This window comes from Equus quagga, chromosome 5, assembly GCF_021613505.1.
Source record: "Equus quagga isolate Etosha38 chromosome 5, UCLA_HA_Equagga_1.0, whole genome shotgun sequence".
NCBI lineage: Eukaryota > Metazoa > Chordata > Mammalia > Perissodactyla > Equidae > Equus > Equus quagga.
This window is the reverse complement of record NC_060271.1, coordinates 103917663-103937941: the sequence shown is the minus strand read 5'-3', so window position 1 is coordinate 103937941 and position 20279 is coordinate 103917663. Positions and strand designations below refer to the sequence as shown.

The window sequence follows — 20279 nt, the reverse complement described above, 5'->3', positions numbered from 1 at the left end:
TCTCCTTGTGAGATATTCTTAAAACAAAGCATCCTGAGTTATCACAGTCTTTTCCTCAGCCCTTGCCTCCTGTTTATTTACTTCTTTTTGTTAATGCCAACACCATCCCTGTAGTTCTCAAGACTTGAAATCTACCTGCTACATCCAGTTTATCGCTGACATTCCTACATCTTCTCTCTTTGCTCTCTGTTGTCGCTGTCAGTACCATGTCTCTTTGTCTTCATCGGGTATCTCTGTAGAGCAGATTATACACCATTGCTAAGTGTGAGATGAGAAGTTTGGTTCTGGTCTTGTCACTGTCCTACAAAAAAGGCAAGGGCTCTCATTAGTTGCAAATAAGATCTATTCAGAAAATCTCTGCAGAACCTTCAGTAATATGTTCATAACCTGCCTCTCTTGGCTGTCTCCCCTCATTCCTCTTAATGCACTCCTGACAAAATGAGCTGCTTTTTTCTCTATCACGTTTTAAAGCCCCATGACTTTGTTCATGTTCTCGTTTCCTACTCTAAGGCATCCTCTCCTGCCAGTGCATTCATACCTGTCAGTTCTTAGCAGAAATGCCGCTCCCTTCATGACATCGTTCCCTAGCTAGCCTGAAATGATTTCTCTCATCTTTGGAATCTTACAGCCATATCTGTATGTCTCTTATGACGTCTCTTTCTTTTCATCTGTGTCATAGTTACTTATGTGTAAGTTTTATTATAGTTTAAGTGTCCTGCAGCAGGAGTGCTTTCTGTTTTGTCTTTAAATCCTTAGCGTGAGGCTGAGTGCCTCACACATACAAGTACTCAGGAAATACATGTTAATGACTAGATGCAGACACCCTGTGGTTGGTTTGGTTGTGTTGTTATCAGTGCTTACTTTACAGAGTATTCCGCATTGCTGTCTGAAAGAATGTACCAAAACCCTGAACATTGACCTTACATTTTTCATGCTGCGGAGACTACAGTCATCAATCGTTATGTGACAGTGTAAGGGTGTGCCTTGTGAGTAACAAAATTCCATTTCGTTTGTTCTCTGACAGGAGAATCAGATGAGAGGGAACAGTCAAAATTGGAAGTTAAAGTTTGGGACCCAGATAGCCCACTTACAGATCGACAGATTGACCAGTTTTTAGTTGTAGCACGGTGAGTATGGCACTACTGAGTCAAGAAGTATCTTTTCTTTTTATAAAAGAATTTACAGGTATATGTGTTTTCCTTTCTTTGTATTCTGCTTTCTTTCATTGGTTGTAATTTTATTTTTCTAGTCATGTAAGAAAGCCTAATATATATCACACCACTTCCTAAAGAATATGCCTTATTATCATTAGCTTTTGTTTTAAAAATAAAAAGAGATTTATTAGTTTTTACTGATTAGCAAAATAATAAATACTCCTTATAAAAATTTAAGCACTATAGAAAAGTATAAAGAAGAAATTCAACACCTGAAATCCCATCTCTTTCATTAAAGCAGTGATCTTTTTTACGCGAGTCAGGGTTATTCGGGTGTTGTTAATAATGTGTGCCTGGAATGCCTCTTTCTGCACCTCTGCATGAGTGAGGCCGGTCGCTAAGCACAGGGCTTTCCTTTGAGAGATCTAAGCTTCCCTGCCTGGCTGGTTTGCTTGCTTCTTTCTCTCCCCTACTTTTCCTCTATTCTTGAGAAAATAAATGGGACAGAAATTTATTTTTATTTTTTTAATTATAAAAGTGAATGATGTTCATGGGGGAATTGCGGCAAAGCAGAAAGTAAATGAGATTGTAATAGCAGAAAAGTTGGAGAAAAAACCCAGAAGAACATCAGCAGGCAGTTGACGAATGAATTGAGGTATACTCAATAATGAACTATTTACACCAATTAAAATGAATTAGAGGTATATGTAGCAAAGAGATAAATCTCAAAAATAATGTTGAGTGAGGATACGCATAGTATGATCACTTGTAAAAAGTTTTACAGTGTGCAGTGTCTTATTTCATTAATGGGCAAATATATGCAAATGCATATTTATATATATATATGAGTTCTACGAATGTGTATAGGGGGCTCTGACAAAATTTATAGTATTTATATCCTTTAAAAAATGAACCAAACAGCAAAATAGTAGAATCAGGTAGATCTGGACATGGTTAGTAGGTTCTTCATTATATTCTCTAATTTTCTGTTGAACTCTTTTTGTAATACAAAGGAAAAAAGAGTCTTAGCCCGTGCTTAGACAGCACTGTGCATAATGTCAGTCACCATGGAAATCATATATTGTATTGGTGGCTAGGCATTCGCACTCCGGTGCCCACATGCCTTGCCACTAAGTGATGAGATGAAGAGACTTGATGTACATTGTTGGGAAGGAGCCAGTCAGTGGAATAGACAAGACTGAAGATTTGGTAGTAGAAATGAGTCATTTGTGGAACTACTGGCCTAGAGTCTCCGGACAGGTTACCCAAATTTGGGGTTATTTAGTAGACACTGCAGTTGTAGATTTGATTTCCATTTTGTTTTTTCGTTTTCCTGAATGGCAAGGGCCATATGTTTCCTTTTTCCTTGAAGCCAGTGTGAGAGGCACCAAGGAGATGCACCTTGTGTCTTTTTCAATATTTGTTTTAAAAAAAATCTTCTAAATAAAAACTAAGACCACAATCAAATACCACTGTACATCCCACCAGGATGGTTAAAATGTAAAAACCCGACAGTGCCAAGCATTGGTGAAGAGGGGAGCAGCAGCCAGCATTCTCACACCCTGCTGTGGGGAGTAGAAGCTGGTACAGCTGCTTTGGAAAACTGTTTGCTGTCATCTAACATACACATACTTTGTTTCACTCCTAAATATATACCCAGGAGAAATGCATACATACACCTTTGCACCAGAAGTTAGGTACACAGATGACATGAATGGCAGTATTCATAGAAGCCCCAAACTGGAAACTAATATTCATTAACAATAGAGTCGGGGTGGGGGGGGCCATACAAAGGAATGCTCCATAGCAAGGAAAATGAATGAGCACAGCTACAGCCAGCAGCATAGGTGAATCCACAAACATAATTTTGAACAAAAGAAGCTGGACGTGAGAAGAGTATGTAGTGTATGATTGTATTTAAGTTCTCAAATGAGCAAAATTAGCCTACAGTGTTAGAATCCAGGATGGTGTTTCCCTTTGGGGAAGAAGGAGGGAGTAGTGATTGGGAAGGAGCATGAGGAGTCATTTGGGGTGCTGTCACGTCCTGTTTCTTGACCTTGATGTTGGCGAAATGGATGGTTCACTTTGTCATAACTAAATAGCTGTACAATGTGTACTGTTCTGCACGTGTGTTACATTTTAGTTAAAACATCTAAAAATTCTCTTCCTCAGCTAACATGTTTAAAATACAGACGAGGAGCAAGTCTTATCTTCATTTCATGCTTTATCTCTTGAGGTTAGGGTTCTCTACATATGAGAAGGCCTTCTAAATCATTAATGGAAAATTAGCGTTGTGGCAATTGTTTTGTTTTTTTAATGGAAATCTGTTATATATTGAGTCCTCATAGGATGAGGTTGCTACTGTTGATATCACTTTTCAAGGAAAGGATGTTAATGGGATTTCACAATTTGGGCCAAAAAAATGATCAGAACTTACTTTGCAGTAATAGTCAAACTCTGCAACTAATATCCTTCTCATTTTTGAGCACATTTGAATACTCAGTTGTTTACTCCATGGTATTTCATAATAGATCTTTCCCTTCTTTGTACCAGACAGGCTGTTTTTTCTTAATTTAATTATAATGACCCATATATAGTAAATTGGCTTGTCAGTTCTTAAATCTTACAGAAAATACTTTGAATTTGATATTTGATTTTCAAATATCCAAGAACTTGTTTGACTTTTCTTTTACAATTTTTCATTCACTACCCAAATGTGTTTTTCTAAGGATAAAAAAATAACAGAGCTTTAATTTTTCCTCATTGTTTTTGCGGTTCATTCAGGGCTGTTGGAACATTTGCTCGAGCCCTTGATTGCAGCAGTTCTGTAAGGCAGCCTAGTTTGCACATGAGCGCAGCTGCAGCTTCTCGAGACATCACCCTGGTAAGATGCTTTTTGAAATTTTGGGTTTATTATTTCTTCTGCCACTTGCTTAATTTTAAAGCCGGTATGGCAATGTTGTAGATATGAGGGCTTTCTGGCTCTTAGCCCTGCTGACTGCTGGATTGGTTTGGCGTGGCTGCTTGGTTGACTGGGGTGTCTCAGTCCTCACTCACCTGTTATTATTTGTGAGCTAAGTAGGAACGACTGTTCACGGAGGAGGTCTGAAATGGTAAAAAATACTTTGGGGAAAACAATTCCACATTCTCACCCATCTGTTTTCACTGTATTCCATCTGTGTACTTAAATAGTTGTAGATCATACATAGTGCTGTACAGTTTTTTTCAGTGAAAGTGACCACCTCTTGAAACCATTGCCATAGGAGTTATTCTATTGTAAGGTCATTGTTTAGTATCAATATTTAAAGGTTTTCTGTCTGTTCATTAGAAGGAGGTTCTGTTTTCATACATTTCATTGTATTATGATTGCTATCTTCTAAGACTAATTCCTCTTTTTCCCTTGGTGATCAGATGACGCTTCCTGTGTTCGCTTTAGTTACACCTCGAGGTACTGCCTGCTGGGGCCAGGCGCTGGGCTTGGCACTTGCTTCTTTCTCTGCACCCTCAGCAAACCAGACATGCAGGTTTTCGCCAATTGGAAGTTACTGTATTTGACTGCCACAGTCCTTTGAGATAGGCATGGTAGGATGCCCATTTACAGATGAGAAAACTGAGGTTTGGTGAGGTTAAGTTATTTGACTGATACTCATTAATTACATGTAATAAAAGTTTCAATTTTATTTTCTGATGGAATACAATGATAGGTTTCATTCCTTTCTCATTACATTTCAATCTGAAATGTTTTCCATAAAATATAATATAAAAACTCATATTAAAATGTATGCCAAATTTGTCTAAGGCTTTCTTGTATTTTTCTATAATTATAGATAATGAAGAAAGCATTAATAATCTGTAGCCATTTTGGAACTCCTTTTTTTATTGTTTCTCAGAGACTGGAGTGTTGTTTATAGAAGCAAGTTTGTTCTCTCCATCGGTACATTAATATTTTATATAAAAGTTTAGGGGTTTCAAAATAGGTTTGTATTTTGTTTAGAACTTGTAGAGTACTACTTTACTGAAGAAGCAAGAGTACAGATGGCACATTTATAAAAACCTTCAAAATTCTGTCAGTAATATTTATGTGAACCAGAACTACATAGAATTTAATCATCACATGTATGTTTTTTCCTGTTTGAAAATTTTTTCCAGTTCTAAAGTTAATGTGTGCTTATTAGGAAAAATTGAAAACTAAGTGCAGCAGCGGCCAAAAAAAGTTTTGTTCTCATTACCTAGAGTAGACTATTCTTACCATTTTCTTATGTTTCCTTTCAGCCACTTTTGTTACATTATAAATGATAATAGCAAATTACAGAATAGTACAGAAGTCCAGGTAATAAAACTCCACATAATGCCACCTAAACCAAATGTTAATATTTTAGTTCTTTGGATTGAAAACCTTTTCAACCGTTATATAAATGTTGAAGTCTGTGGTCCTATTCCCCATCCTCCACCTGTACCTCTGACCCCTCCACCCCTGCCTCCTCTCAACAGGCAGCCACTATAACAAACCTGCTGTGTCGCTAGTCTGTGTTTTTATAGTTTTGCTACGTATTTATGTATCCAAAGACAATGTAAACATGTTTTTCATGTGTTTAAATTTATTCTGTAACATTTTGCCATTTGCCTATTATTGAGGTCTTGTTTTAACTACTTCGTAAATACATACTTCACTCATTTTAACTACTTGGGTAGTATTCGTAGTATTGTTTCCTAGAACATCTGGAGTGCTTTAAACACGTTTTTCTTTTGCTCCTGCCCGTAATGCATTGAAATTTCCAACACCTGTCCTTTGTGAGCATGTGTGTGAGCTTTCTAGGCAATAACTAGAATTGAAATAGTTATCATAGTGATTCGTAGGGCAGTGCTCATTTTGAATTTGACAGAAGCAGCCAAATTATTCTGCACAGCATGGTAGAAATTTATAATCTCACAAGCAGATAATGAGCATTCTCTTTTCTTCATCCATTACCTTACATTGTCGTCAACACTTGGTATTTTCAGACTACAAGTTTTACTAAGCTGATGCTGTCTCATTTTGTTTTTTAAGCATGTTTTCATATGTTTATTGGCTCTTCAGGTTTTTCCTTCTTTGTACTTTAGATTCTTAGCCTTTGTCTATTTTTCACTTGCACTGTTATATTTTTTTCTAGTAGTTTTATTCATATTTGAGACTAAATATATCTGGAGTTTATTTTTAAGAATGGAGTAAAGTAGGGGTTTAATTTTGTTTTTCTCCATATGGAAAATAAATCATTCCAACACCTTTTATTGAATCTGTTGTTTCCTCATGATTTTGTAATACCCCTTCTATCTTATTTCAAGGTCCTAGATATGCTTAGGTCTGCTTCTGGATTCTTAATCTATTCTCTTTTGTTCTGTTGATCTATTTTTCCCTGTGCAAGCACCACGTTATAATAATTTTTTTTGTTTATTTTTTTTGAGGAAGATTGGCCCTGAGCTAACATCCTGCCCATCTTCCTCTGCTTTATATGTGGGACTCCTGCCACAGCATGGCTTGATAAGCAGTGCATGTGTCTGTGCCAGGGATCCGAACTGGCAAACCCTGGGTCGCTGAAGCGGAGCATGTGAACTTAGCCACTGCACCATGAGGCTGGCCCCCAAATTATAATAGATTTTGGGAGCTATAAGACAAGTCCCACATGAACTTTCTTTTTCTTTGTTTTTTCTTGTTGAGGAAGATTAGCCCTGAGCTAACTACTGCCAATCCTCGTCTTTTTGCTGAGGAAGACTGGCCCTGAGCTAACATCCATGCCCATCTTCCTCTCCTTTCTATGTAGGACGCCTACCACAGCATGGCTTTTGCCAAGCAGTACCATGTCTGCACCCGGGATCCGAACCGGCGAACCCGGGGCTGCTGAGAAGCAGGATGTGCAAACTTAACCGCTGCGTCACTGGGCCAGCCCCATGAACTTTCTTTTTAATGTGTAGTTGAAGGCATTTAAAAAAATTTTGTACTTTGCCACCCCCATGTTTTCCCTAACTATATGACATAAACACTTTTTCATATCATTAGAAGAAGCTGGAAAGTTTTTTTCTAATGTTGTACGAACTTGCCTTCTATAGATACATGGTTACTCACGTAGCCAGTCTCTTGTGGTATAGCACTATTCTTAGGAGATAATGCCTCTCAGGTTATGACTGGATGCTATTCCTGTCATCGCCCAGCAAGTTCCCTCTACCCTGTGTGAGGAGCGAGAGTGGAAAGCCAGTTCTTGAGATGGTACAGAGCTCTGTGACAGTTGGGGCTCAGTAGCCTAAAGACGAGTCTGACGGGAAGAGCAGGTGTGTAGGCGCTTGGTTCGCAGCTGCAGCAGCTCTCTGCTTCCCACTGCTGGTGGCTGGTGGGACAGCAGATGAGTTTCTTCAGGAAGAGGGCAGAGTTTTCAAGACTCAGTATTTGTTTCTGTCAGTGAAAGACATCTATAAAAGAAGCATTTTAAAGAGGATACAGCCTGTATACCTTCATTAGTTTAAATATCATATTGTGTGTATCTCTTGCAATACTTGCCTGGTATGTTCCTTCTAGGCAGGCACTCCCACGCCCTCCAGTGTTTTCATCTCTTCTGTTGTGTTTCCTGTAGAATTTAGCAATTTGGAGGTCACTTTTGTATTACATCTATTAAATAATTTATTATTGTAATTGTCATTTTTTTAAGCAGAAATACACTCAGGCTCAGGAAATTGTGTTTTGTCGTTGTTTGAACAGCTGGTTTCAGAGACAGGATTTGAATCTGTTCTTGACTCCTACTAAGGAGTTCTCTCTACCAGATCCCCTCTTCTGTTTCATTCTCGTTAAAGTGGCTTGGGATTCAATATCGTTATTGTTGTCTGTCTTGGATTAGGCAGCACTGAAGATCGTTCTTTTGTCTGCAACATTTAAATGCCTTGGTTTCCTGCTCTAACTACTATATAAGACTCTTTATGTTTTTGTTTTGTTTGGTGAGGAAGATTGGCCCTGGGTTAAAGTCTCTTGCTAATCCTTCTCCTTTTGCTTGAGGAAAATTGTCCTTGAGCTAACATCTGTGCCAATCTTCCTCTATTTTGTATGTGGGATGCCACAACAGCATGGCTTGATGAGCGGTGTGTAGATGCGTGCGCAGGATCCAAACCCATGAACCCTGGGCTGTTGAAGCTGAGAGTGCAAACTTAACCACTGCACCACTGGCCTGGCCCCTAAGACTCTTTATGTTGTTTTTGTGTTGAGGTTATATTGTTTTCAGTGCCATAAAACTGACATCTTTCAGAAGCTGCAAAAGTGGAAAGAAATTGATATCCTTTTATTTCAGATGCCATGACCTACACCTTCAATCCTGTTTGCAGGGTGGTAGCATGCGTTCTACTTTGATGTTAAAGTATAAGATCCTGAGGCATTTCTATAAAAATGAGTGGAAGTGGTTAAAATTGATAATTAATATGTTGGTGATATGAATTTTGCAAATTGTTTTCTAAAAGGAACATGTGAAAGGCTGATAAGTTTTGTGCCATTAGATGACAATGAACGCATCATTCAGTTGAATTTGGAGAGTCAAATTCTTATTTTTCTTTCGGTGTTTACAGGCCTGTACAGATCATGTTAGCACCTTTCTCCATCAGGTAACCAGAGTATGGATCTGGAGACCTCCCACTGCAGAGAGGGCAGGGTTGTGCAACTGCCGGAGCCAGGTAGTCTGTCCTAGGTGGTTTCTCTGTGGCTCTTCCTGTGAGGACTGCTTAATTGGCATTCCTAATCCGACACATCCTTTTATCCAAGACAATGTGTGCCACTTGTCAAATCACCAGTAATATTTTAGAAGCCGCTAATTAAGCTGCCTGTAGATCTCTAGATCTAACTTCCTCATTTTGAGATCTGTTATGGACATGGCTGGACTGTGAATTTCAGATACTACAAGATGTGTAGTAAGGTTTATAATTGTTAAAAAATTGACGCCATGGAGGCTTCGTATATTTCACGCTTGTTTCATTAAACTGTAAAGTGTACTTTGTACAACATGCAAAGAAAAAATCAGTTTACAACAATACCTACATTGATCTCCCCTTCTCCCTTTTGTGGAAACAAAATTCCTTAGAACAAAGTCAACCCTGAGGTGGTTAGTAAGTAGTGGTTGGTGGACGTTTTGCCTGTTAGTTGCTTGTGGTCTGCACCCTCGTGGCTGGAGGGGCAGAGTGCCGTGTGCATTCAGGGAGCTGTTGCTGGAGCAGAGCCTGAGTCTGGGAGAACACGTAATTGTATAGGTACTAGATTTCTCTTTTGCCTGGACTTTGAGGACTAAAGCAAGTTGAAGGGTAGGATCTAAGAAAAAGAGCTTTTTGAGTTGTTTGGGGCCTTAGAAATCTTGGATAGACTGTATTAGAGATAATGGTGAAGTACCTCATACAAGACTAGAAATTTAGATTTCCTGATGTTACGTTGGTTCTGAAAAAGGTCAGGCTGTGTTGATTTAGTAGGGAGGAAATAGTATCCTGGAACATCTCTAATTCCTATATTATATCTGATGGTTTTAAAATGCAATGTCTCTTATCTTATATCCTTTTAGTGGCTTTTAATTGCATTTAGGATAAAAAAAATCTGGATTTTTAAACAGTCAACAAAGACTATGGGGTTTTGGCTGACCTCTCTCTCCAGTCTCTTCCCCACACATACTCCTCTGTGTTCTCTGGGCTCCAGCCAGGCTATATCCTTCCTTTGGTTCCATGGTCTCCCTCCTGCCACAGGCACTTTGCACATTCAGTTCCCTTTGCCTGGATGCTCTTACAACCCCATCTAGTTAACTCTTAGTCTTTTTTCAGATCTTATCTAATCTGTCAGTCCATGGCAGGTTACTTTGTGATGTGCTCATGTCAAGAACCAACCACGTTTCTCTATGTTAATTGTTTGTAATTAAAAACTCATTTTTGTGATTTATCTGATTGTCTCTCTCTCCTGTTCCCCATGTAGCAGCTTATAGCATCCATTAGTATAGTGGTTCTGTAACTATTTTTCCTCACTGTTGAATCCCCAGCACCAAATATAGTGCCTGGCATATATACTAGGTGTTCAGTAAATAATTGAGAATGAATAAATTAATTTCTATCTCTGGAACAGAGGTTCTTATTAAAATAGGTCATTGGAGTATATTATTTCTATTGTGTTGTTTTTGCATTTCAATAGATATTTTACTGAGTGCCTCTCATCACTAAGAGTGATGTATATTTGAATTCTAATTTCCTTGTATCACCAGAGCTGTACACATACAACCTGAAGACCAGGAATTGTAGCAAGATTTAGGCCTGGGATACACTTGTTTAAAAGTTGTGGTAAAATATATAAAATATCTACTACAAAATTTGCCATTTTAACCATTTTTAAGTGTATTATTCTCTGGCATTAAGTATTCACATTCTTGTGCAACTGTCACCATCATCCATCTCCAGAACTTTTTCATCTTTTCCACCTGAAACTCTGCTTATTAAATAATGACTCCCCACTCCCCAGCCCTTGGCAACCACTGTTGTACTTTCTGTCTCTATGAATTTGACTACTCTAGGTACCTCATATAAGTGGAACCATATTTGCCATTTTGTGACTTGCTTATTTCACTTAGCATAATGTCTTCAAGGTTCATCCACATTATAGCATGTGTTTGCATTTTCTGCCTTTTTAAGGCTGAATAATATTCCATTGTATACCACATTTTGTTTATCCATTCATCTGTCAATAGAAACTTGGGTTGCTTCTACCTTTTGGCTATTATGAATTATGCTACTGTGAACATGGGTGTACAAATAGATACACTTTTATGATCTTTAGCTTATGATCCGTATAGCCTTACCCCAGTTAACCTCCTTGGGTCTGAATTTCCTCATCTGCAGTGGGGATAATAGTAAAACCTATCTGCCCTGCTCCAGGGGGTTATGGATTGACAAGAAGGAGTTATACAGATGAACCTCTCTAAGTTGCTGATATATGTGTACAAGCATACAGAACTTGATGGAATTGTGGCGGCTCCCCAGAGCATGCCCCAGGGCTGTTTTTCCTGGGTTCTCTGAGGAGCATAGAGTTCTCTGTGACATCAGCTCCCCAGGTTGAGTGGAAGACAACTGATTTATTGCTATATCACAAGTCTTTTTGAGCTTCCACCAACATCCCAGCAGAAATTACGTTCAGCAGTCCGTGCACCTTCATTTATTGTAATGTTCACAAACACTGGGCTCTTGTGGCTCTTGAGGCCCTCTCCTCCCTGGGAGAGAAAGCAGGCAGTGCCTCACTGTCCTGAACAAGATCTCTAGCATCCTCTTTCCAGCCTCCGGAAAAGCCTGTCTCTGGATTACCATGTGGCATCAACTTGAGGATTAAACGAGATAATACTTGTAAATCATTTAAAACAGTGTCTGGCACAATGTAAGAGCTCAATAAGTATTAGTTGTTATTGTTGAGATGATGATGATAAAAATGATGCATTTTCCGCCCAATCTTTGTTGAGTCTAATTTACTTTCTTTTGATTTTACAGCATTATTGATTGTGTAAAAGAGGTTTTGTCATGCCATAGTTACTGTCATTGTAGTAGATTATCAAGCTTGAATATGATCATTAGGCTGTGATTAACTATACATTTTAATGTAATTGTTACAAGGAAATCACTATACAATTTAAAGATCTTCCCCTTAAAACAAGCTATAATTTTTACGATATAAGTTTTCCTACCAAGAGAAGCTTAGAAAAAATAACTTATCTTCCTGATAAGAGACAGTTGATTTAACCAACAATAATTTTATTCTCCAGATATTAACTCTTTGTAAAAATGCTAGCCATTGATCATGCACTTTATTCTGGTGAGTCTGTTCATATCACACATTTCATTTAGGGCTTTGAGGGTACAGTCGTGTGTCACTTAACTGTGTCCTTAGGCGATTTCGTCATTGTGCGAACATCACAGAGTGTACTTAGAACAAACTGAGATGGTATAGCCTACTCCACACCGGCCTGTCTGGTGCTAATCTTAAGGGATCACCATCATACATGTGGTCCATTGTTGACTGAAACGTTGTTATCCAGTGCATGACTGTACTGGGAATTTGAGGATAGTTTGAAAATCAGTTATTATGTCATTGAAAGAAATTGTACTCAGCAGAATATATAAATCGTTTGATTAACATTTTAGGCATTAACTTACATCAGAAATCTAGTCTTCAAAATGAATATAAAATTGATTAAATGAGAATCACATAATTTTTTAAAACTCAATTTGCTAAAACTTATGGGTGTGACCCATGTTTCCAAGGCTGTAAATTAGGATTAGAACTAATGGAATACCACTGTAGTAAAAAATATGAAACAGGAAATTTCCCTTCCTTCTAAATACACCATTAAGGCAATAATATTGTACATTAGGCACACTTCTTTTTGTCTGATGATCTATTGCAGATAGGAATTTTAAAATGATATTAAATGAGCTTAGAGACACTGCAGACTGTGCTATGAGAATTGCTTGTATATATTAAGGTCTATTTATCCATCTCTTTCTTTTAAATTTAAGCTTAAATTATTATTATTTTTTATGTTGCCCTTTACTTTTCTTTTTCTCCCATGACTTTGACACTAAGAAGCATCAGAAAATCATTGTAGATTTGAACTGTGGGGAAATAGAAGGAAAATTGTTCTAACTGCTTTGTCTAGGGTAACTGGTGAGAAGATTTGGATTACAGATGTGAGTTAATGAAGGCATGTGATTATACGTTCTTAAAACTTATCTTTGTGTTTTGATATAATACAAAAAATAGTACTAAGACTTCCTGTGTTTCCTTCACCCAGATTCCCCAAATGCTAACATTTACCACATTTCCTTTATTGTTCTCTCTCTAGATATACATATTATTATTATTTCTGAATAGTTTGAGAGTACGTTTCAGGATGGATGTCCCTTTATCGCTAAATATTTGAAGAGGTATTTCCTAAAAGAACAAGGATATTCTCTTACATAACGGCGGTACAATTGTCAGATTCAGGAAGTGAGCCTTGCTGTAGCACTGTTAATTAATCTAGAGGCTTTCATCAGATTTGCTAGTTGTCCCAGTAATGTCCTTTATAACAAAAGAAAAATTATTCTTTTCTGGTCCAAAATCTACTTGAGAATCACTTGTTGCATTTAGGTGTCATATCTCTTTAATTTCCTTCAATCCTGAACAGTTCCTCATTCTGTCTTTCATGACCGTGGTGTTTTTTTTTAAGAGTACAGGCCTTTTCTTTTGTAGAATGTCCCTCAGTTTGGGTTGTGGTTATAATTTGATTTATAATTAGAATAAGTCTTTATTCTACTTAAGTCTATTTTGGACAGTTATGTCAGTCTAGGAGATTTTCCATTTTTCCCTAAATTTTCAAATTTATAAAAATAATTTTTCATAGTGTTTTTTAATTAGAAAGATTTGCTATGTTTGTAGTTGTAAATAGCCTTTCATTCCTGTTACTGTTTGTGTCATTTCCCATTTTTGTCTTTATAGTTTTACCAGAGATTTCTCTTTTATTGTCTAAAAGAATGAGATTTTAGGTGTTTATTTTCTTTATTATATGTTTGTTTTCTATTTAATTTACTTTTGCTCTTTATTATTTTCTTCCTCCTACTTTTCTTTGGGTTTACTCTGATATTCCTATTCCAGCTCTTTAAGCCCAAGTTTTAGCCCATTAATTTTATTTATCTACTTATCTGTTATCAATATTTAAGATTGTAAATGTCCCTCTGATTACCACCTTGGCGGTATCTCATATATTTTGATATGTACTATTTTCATTATCTTTTGGTTCTGAGTATTTCCTAATTTATTTTACAGTTTTGTATTTGATTGTGAGTTAATTGAGGAAATGAGGTTCATAATTTATCTTAATTGCCTTGGGGGTTGTGGTCAGAGAACACGTATGTTACCACTTCTTTTAATATGTTGTGATTTCCTTTAGGGGCTGGAATACAATCCTCCCTAGGATTTTGCTCCCCAGGTCTTGCCCCTTTCACCTCAGCCTAGTAAAAAGGAAACGTTCTGTTTGGGTCTGTTCTCCCTTGTAGCAGTCTAGAAAATGCCCTCAAGGTATAAGCTGGGTCTGTGTGGGAGCTCACCTCTCATACTTCTTCCTGAACTGCCTTAGCCTCTCCTTGCCTGCACTGATTGTTCTCCAGTGTGTTCACAGTTGTGTTGTGTATTTGTCTGCTTTGTGTCTAGAATCACAGCCAGGGGGAAGAACCCATAGTTCTGCTCACGTGAAGTTTGAAAATGGCATTTAGGGCTATGGGCTTACCATGGACTGCCACTCTTGTAGCTTTCTCGTGATAATAATCAAAAGGTATGAGTACACGTAAGAATATGGCTCAAGGTGTCTTCTAGTTTGATGTGAGTAAATGACAGCTGAGTCTTAACAAATTTGGTGATGAACGAGGGATTTTGTTTTGAGTACTGTACTATGCAGTGAAGCAAAAATTGAGAGTAGATGGCATACTTCTCTTTTATATATAAAAAAATTTGCCTTAATCACGGTTTGGGATTTACTCATGAGAGTTTATATTCACCTTCTGCTTGGAAAAAACCATATGCTCGTTAATGCTCATTAATTTTTCAATAGATTTGATGTTCTGAATGCTGTAATTTGTGCTAGAGATATACATTTTCTGTAAAATTTTAACTGAGCAAATCAATAGTTAGTATTGAATATATGCATAACTTAATAATTGTCAAAACGGTGCTGCATGTTACAGGTTGGGTTCTTGGGAAACAGCCTCTGAGATGGAGATTTGCACGCAGGACTTTGTTAGGAGGTACCTTTGGGATCAGCACCTGTGAAGGAGCAGAGACGGAGGCAGGATTGAACAGAGGGAGAAGATGGGCCATGGTACAGTCTAAGTGAAGGCCTCCATGGGATGCTCTGAAGAGTTGTCCCAAATCATAGTGAAAGGCTGGGCCTTTATGCTGCTGCATCATTGGATGCAGGCTGCCCAGAAAGAGGACATGACCTTGGGGGATGAATCTTTCTTAAATTGAGATCATTCCAAAGAGGACCAATAGCTGAAATCTGTCTTCTCACAGCGCTTCTAGCACTGGCTGAATAAATTCTTTATTCTCAAAGGGGAAGAACACAGTATCCATTACACTGCCCAGAATTTCAGTGGCTTATAACAGTAAGCATAATTTCTTGTACACTCCTCTGCTGATTGTCTTGGATTCTGCTGAACTAGACTGGGTTGTTTTAGGTGCCAAGCCCAGATCTCTTCCATGTATCTCTCATCCTCTGTTGACAAAAGTCAGTAGTACCAGAGGGCAAGTCCAAATGCACAAACGCATGTTAAGTTTCTTTTCAGTCACGTGTCTTAACATCCTATTGGCTAGTCAAGTCACATGGCCAGGCCCAACATCAATGGATTGGAAGAATACCCTCCTATGGAGGTCGAGGGGAGGGAGTGAATATTTGCCAAACGATAATGCAGTCTACCATAGTGTTATTCTGCTTAATGAACAAAAGATGAGAGTTCCACTGCCAAGATTTCAATGTCAGTCCTTCTCCTAAAATACTTCTGTTTGTCATCTCCATCTGTTATGAATGAGATGAAATGTGACAACACCTTCACTGCTATTTGGCAGAGAGAACAGCTTGTGCTGAGTTCTTAAGATTTTTAAAATTTAGATTTGAATGGATCTTGTGTGTATCTGTATCTCTAATGAAAAGATGGTATCTTTGCAAAGTATTTATCTGTAGGGAAGACTTACAGTTTTCTTTATGTTTAGTTTTAAATTCGTTACCTTATTTTAAATTGAGGTATACATACAGTAAAATGTATTCAGTACCCTACACTCAGGTGCGCAGTTATACATTTTTACATATGTATACAGTTATGCGCCACATAACTACGGTTCGCTCAGTGATGCATTGTGTGTACGACTGCGGTACCATAAGATTAGTACCATATAGCCTAGGTGTATAGTAGGCCTTACCATTTAGATTTGTGAAGGGGACTCTCTGATTCTCGCATAACGATGAAGTCAACAAATGATGCATTTCTCAGAATGTATCTCCGTTGTTAAGCCATGCATGACTGTACATCTCTGTAACCACCACCCAGATCTAATAAAGAATATTACCTGAATCCCAAAAGGTTCCCTCACGCCCTCTCAGTCAGCGATTCCCCTTTCTGAAGTAATCACTATTCTGACTTCTGTCACCATCAATTGTTACTTTTCTCAAAGTTTATATAAGTAGAATCAGCCAGTATGTTCTCTTATACATCTGGCTCTTCGAGTTTTTATCTTGCTGATAAACCATAGTCATTGGTTATATGTCAAACTCCTGTCTTCTCTTGGCTTATTTCTGTGAGTTATTACTGGCTGTTGTCTCTTCTGTTATGGAAAGTCTCTTCCGTGTCTTACAGCTTTTTAGGGTAGGATAGACTATATAAGACTCTATTCAAAAGGAACTGATATGTTTGTCAGAAAGATGGAGTTAATATGGACTCCTAGCAAATAATGTGATCCTCTGGTTTCCTTTGTGAAGTTAGTCATCAATTTCAACAGAATTATTCCCTAGGAATTCTACAGCGTGTGTGCCTGATGGGATGTTTGTTTCCTACACATACTGAGCATTACTGTGCTGTCCTCTGAGCTGTGGTATAGTGGGCTTTGGAGGTTTCATGGCTCCCGGTTAGCTGTCAGTCCAACTGATTCTTTCCATGTGATTTGTGGCACAACACAGAAGCCAGTCTTCCAAAAGCAAATGCTTACTTCAGTGTGGAGTAACACAAACAGACTCTGTAAAGAACAGAAGCTTTAATCTCTTGAGATTTTGGTCATAATCACTTATAAAGGCTAAGATAGGGGCCAGACCTGTGGTGCAGCAGTTAAGTTTGCACGTTTAGCTTCAGCAGCTTCGGCATGTCAAGCCATGTTATGGCAGGCATCCCACATATAAAGTAGAGGAAGATGAGCATGGATGTTCACTCAGAGCCAGTCTTCCTCAACAAAAAGAGGAGGATTGGTGGCAGATGTTAGCTCAGGGCTAATCTTCCTCAAAAAAAAAAAGACTAAGATACTACTTTGGTTCTTTGAAGCCTTATTAGATAATAGCCCATCATGATTTTTAAAAGTGCGTATAAGAAAAGCATTTTCATTTATCTAGCATGAACAGAAGACTGAAAATTGATTCATGCCTTGAGTGGTTGGTATAATATCAGCTGAGAAGAACTCATTTAATTCTGTGACTTTTGGTTTCAGAGCACCTGTTAATTATAAAAATTACTTCTAGCTCCTGAGAAATCTCAGCAGCACAGTTAATTTGTGTAATTACTGATTTTGAATACCATTTAATCTTTTTTAATTTTGTTATCCATTGTAAATTTGGGAATTTAAAAAATAGTTTACGGAAATATATTAATTGAAGGGACTTCTAAATGCTGTTAAACTTACTTTTCGTAGATTAGTTATCCAGAAACAGTAATTATTTAGTTTCAGGGATGATGTAAAAGTGTGTAACAGTGTACACCACAGCTAAACTGCTGAGTCTGTCAAGTGAGAAGGTTAGCTAGAGATGTGGAGCTTGATTCTGAAGTTGGCAGAACACAAGCAAAGAATAAAGATCAGTTTAACATCTTTGTATCCCCTACTGCAGAAGAGAGAGAAGAAATTCACTTAAAAGTTGAAGGTATTCCATGATTGTCTCAGCTGTGATTATAACTTGGAAATTGACAATGAAATCTCTACCTGTTTTTGTTTTGTGGACTCTAATGATTTATTTTGATGAGATGTCAGCCCTTGTTAAAGAGTTATTACTGTTCCTCAACATGTCTGTTATGTCCTACATCCTGCCCATAGCTCTGTCAGTAAATTTATATTCCATGTCCTTATTCAATGTCTTAATGTATCGTGATATAAATATATTTTTTAATACATACTGCTGCTAGTAATTTTTTCTCTGTAATACATGTTATTTGATACATGAGGTTATTTTATGCTCTTGTACCAGTAGGGAACTATGCACTGTCCTCCACCTGACATTTAGGGTTCACTTATAAGCTAAATTTCTGAGAGATGTGTTGTCACATAGATATGACGCTATAGCCACTTGAGAGTTTTTAAATAAATATTAGAAGATACTTTGTGTAAAGGTGCAAGACTTGGCTTTCGTATGTTGGAAAGTTTAAACAGAAGTACTTCTCACTTGGCAAAGATTTGACCACCTTGCCCACCAAATCTGCGCCACACCTACATGCTTATCCAGAGACAGAGCTGATGGTCCTGTGTTGCAATTTTCCTGCTACACATACAAATGTGCATACGTGTTATAAATGAAGCTCTTTCTCTCTAGTAGAAAAACCATCAAAAGTTTTTCAAAACTTAGAAAGTTTTAGAACCTAGTTTATTCACTGCTTCTGATAGGAGGAGAATATTTTTTAAATAAGCTGGACCCAAGGTATTTTTGCAAAAATCCAGTTATAGATCTTCCTCAAGTTATGATGGGGTTACTTTCCAATAAACCCATTGTAAATTGAAAATATCGTAAGTTGAAAATGTGTTTAATACACCTAATCTACCGAACATCAAAGCTTAGCCTAGCCTACCTTAAACGTGCTCAGAGCACTTAGCAATAGCCTGCAGTTGGGCAAAATCATCTAACACAAAGCCTATTTTATAATGAAGTGTTGAATGTCTCATGTAATTTATTGAATACGATACTGCAAGTGAAAAACAGAGTGGTTGTCATCTGGGTACAGCATGGTTGTAAGTGTATCAGTTGCTTACCCTTGTGATCATGTGGCTGACCCCATGGGAGCTGTGGCTCTCTGCCACTACCTAGCATCACAAGAGATTATCCTACTGCATACCACTAGCCTGGGAAAAGATGAAAATTCAAAGTAGGGTTTCACTTTTGCACTATTGTAAAGTCAAAAAATCGTAAGTCAAACCATTGTAAATTGGGGATCATCTGTATATTATCCTAATCTATCTTTCCTCCTTTCAAATCACTCTCCCTTGAAATATTTAGGGAATCCACACTGGCCCAGCTATTTCAGGCAAGCCTAGTCATCTGTTCGTGGTCTTACAAAATCTCAACCAAGTGACTATTTTAACTTGCATATGTAATTTTTTTTAATGGATGTGTAATTTTGTTTTGTCTTACCATCATTGTCAGTTCATTGTTTTCTTCCCATCTTTTGTCCTTAGTACATCATTTCCTTAATCTAAGCTGAGAATATTTCTCTCACTCACTTATATATAATCTATTATTCCCTTGTCAAGAAAGGCTGTGCCAAACTTGTACAATAGCTGAAGTGACTGGCATTTTTGACCAAAAGGATGTTGAAACTTACTGGGTTTCCAATTTAATGCCTGGAGGTTCTGGATCTTCATGGTTAGGTTGCTCTAACAAACGGATGCATTTAAAAAAGTACATACCTTAAAAGGTACAAATCAGTATTTTCTTAAAGCAATAAATGATATTTTAAATAAGTAATCTCTTTAAATTTTTCTTAATTTTGTTACTTAAAGAATTACTACTTAAGTATATTATTTTAATTAAGTGCATCATGCATTTTAGTATGTCTCTTCTTAAATAATCTAGCAAGTTTGTATTTCTGTCTGATCTTTTCCCTCTTATTTGTTTTCTTTAGTTTCATGCTATGGATACGTTGTATAGACACAGCTATGATTTGAGCAGTGCGATTAGTGTCTTAGTACCACTTGGAGGACCTGTTTTATGCAGAGATGAAATGGAAGAATGGTCGGCCTCTGAAGCTAGTTTATTTGAAGAGGCACTGGAAAAGTATGGCAAAGACTTCAATGACATACGTCAAGACTTTGTAAGTAGAAAATTGGGAATAGAATAAAATGTTGGAGTGGGAATATTTTATTTGTTTTAGAAATCTGGTAAGCTTCAAAGTATTCATTTAGCAAGCCAGTAATTTTTGTCTGCTCAACATAGAATGAAGGCCAGTCTTGTAGAGGGAGAAATTGACATTTGTTCTAGGAAGTAGTTGTTAAGACCCAGGGTCAGGAGGCCCTGAGTTCTGTCTGTAAACCTTGGCAGTATGAGTTCATCCTCTTCACCTCTCTCTGAGTTCCAAGTTTAAAATATGGACAGCTTTTCTAACCTTTTACACTAA

General features: G+C 37.5%; 1 protein-coding gene across 9 annotated transcripts in view; it reads left to right on the top strand.

Annotated features, from left to right (window-relative positions):
- MTA3 (metastasis associated 1 family member 3) overlaps positions 1–20279 on the top strand; it is a 186658-nt gene that overhangs the window by 119893 nt on the left and 46486 nt on the right. For all 9 annotated transcript variants that reach the window (XM_046661216.1, XM_046661215.1, XM_046661214.1 and 6 more), the window contains 3 exons: positions 1025–1127; positions 3939–4038; positions 19788–19976. In XM_046661216.1, the coding sequence (XP_046517172.1) occupies positions 1025–1127; positions 3939–4038; positions 19788–19976 (392 nt within the window). The remainder of the gene's footprint in view (positions 1–1024; positions 1128–3938; positions 4039–19787; positions 19977–20279) is intronic.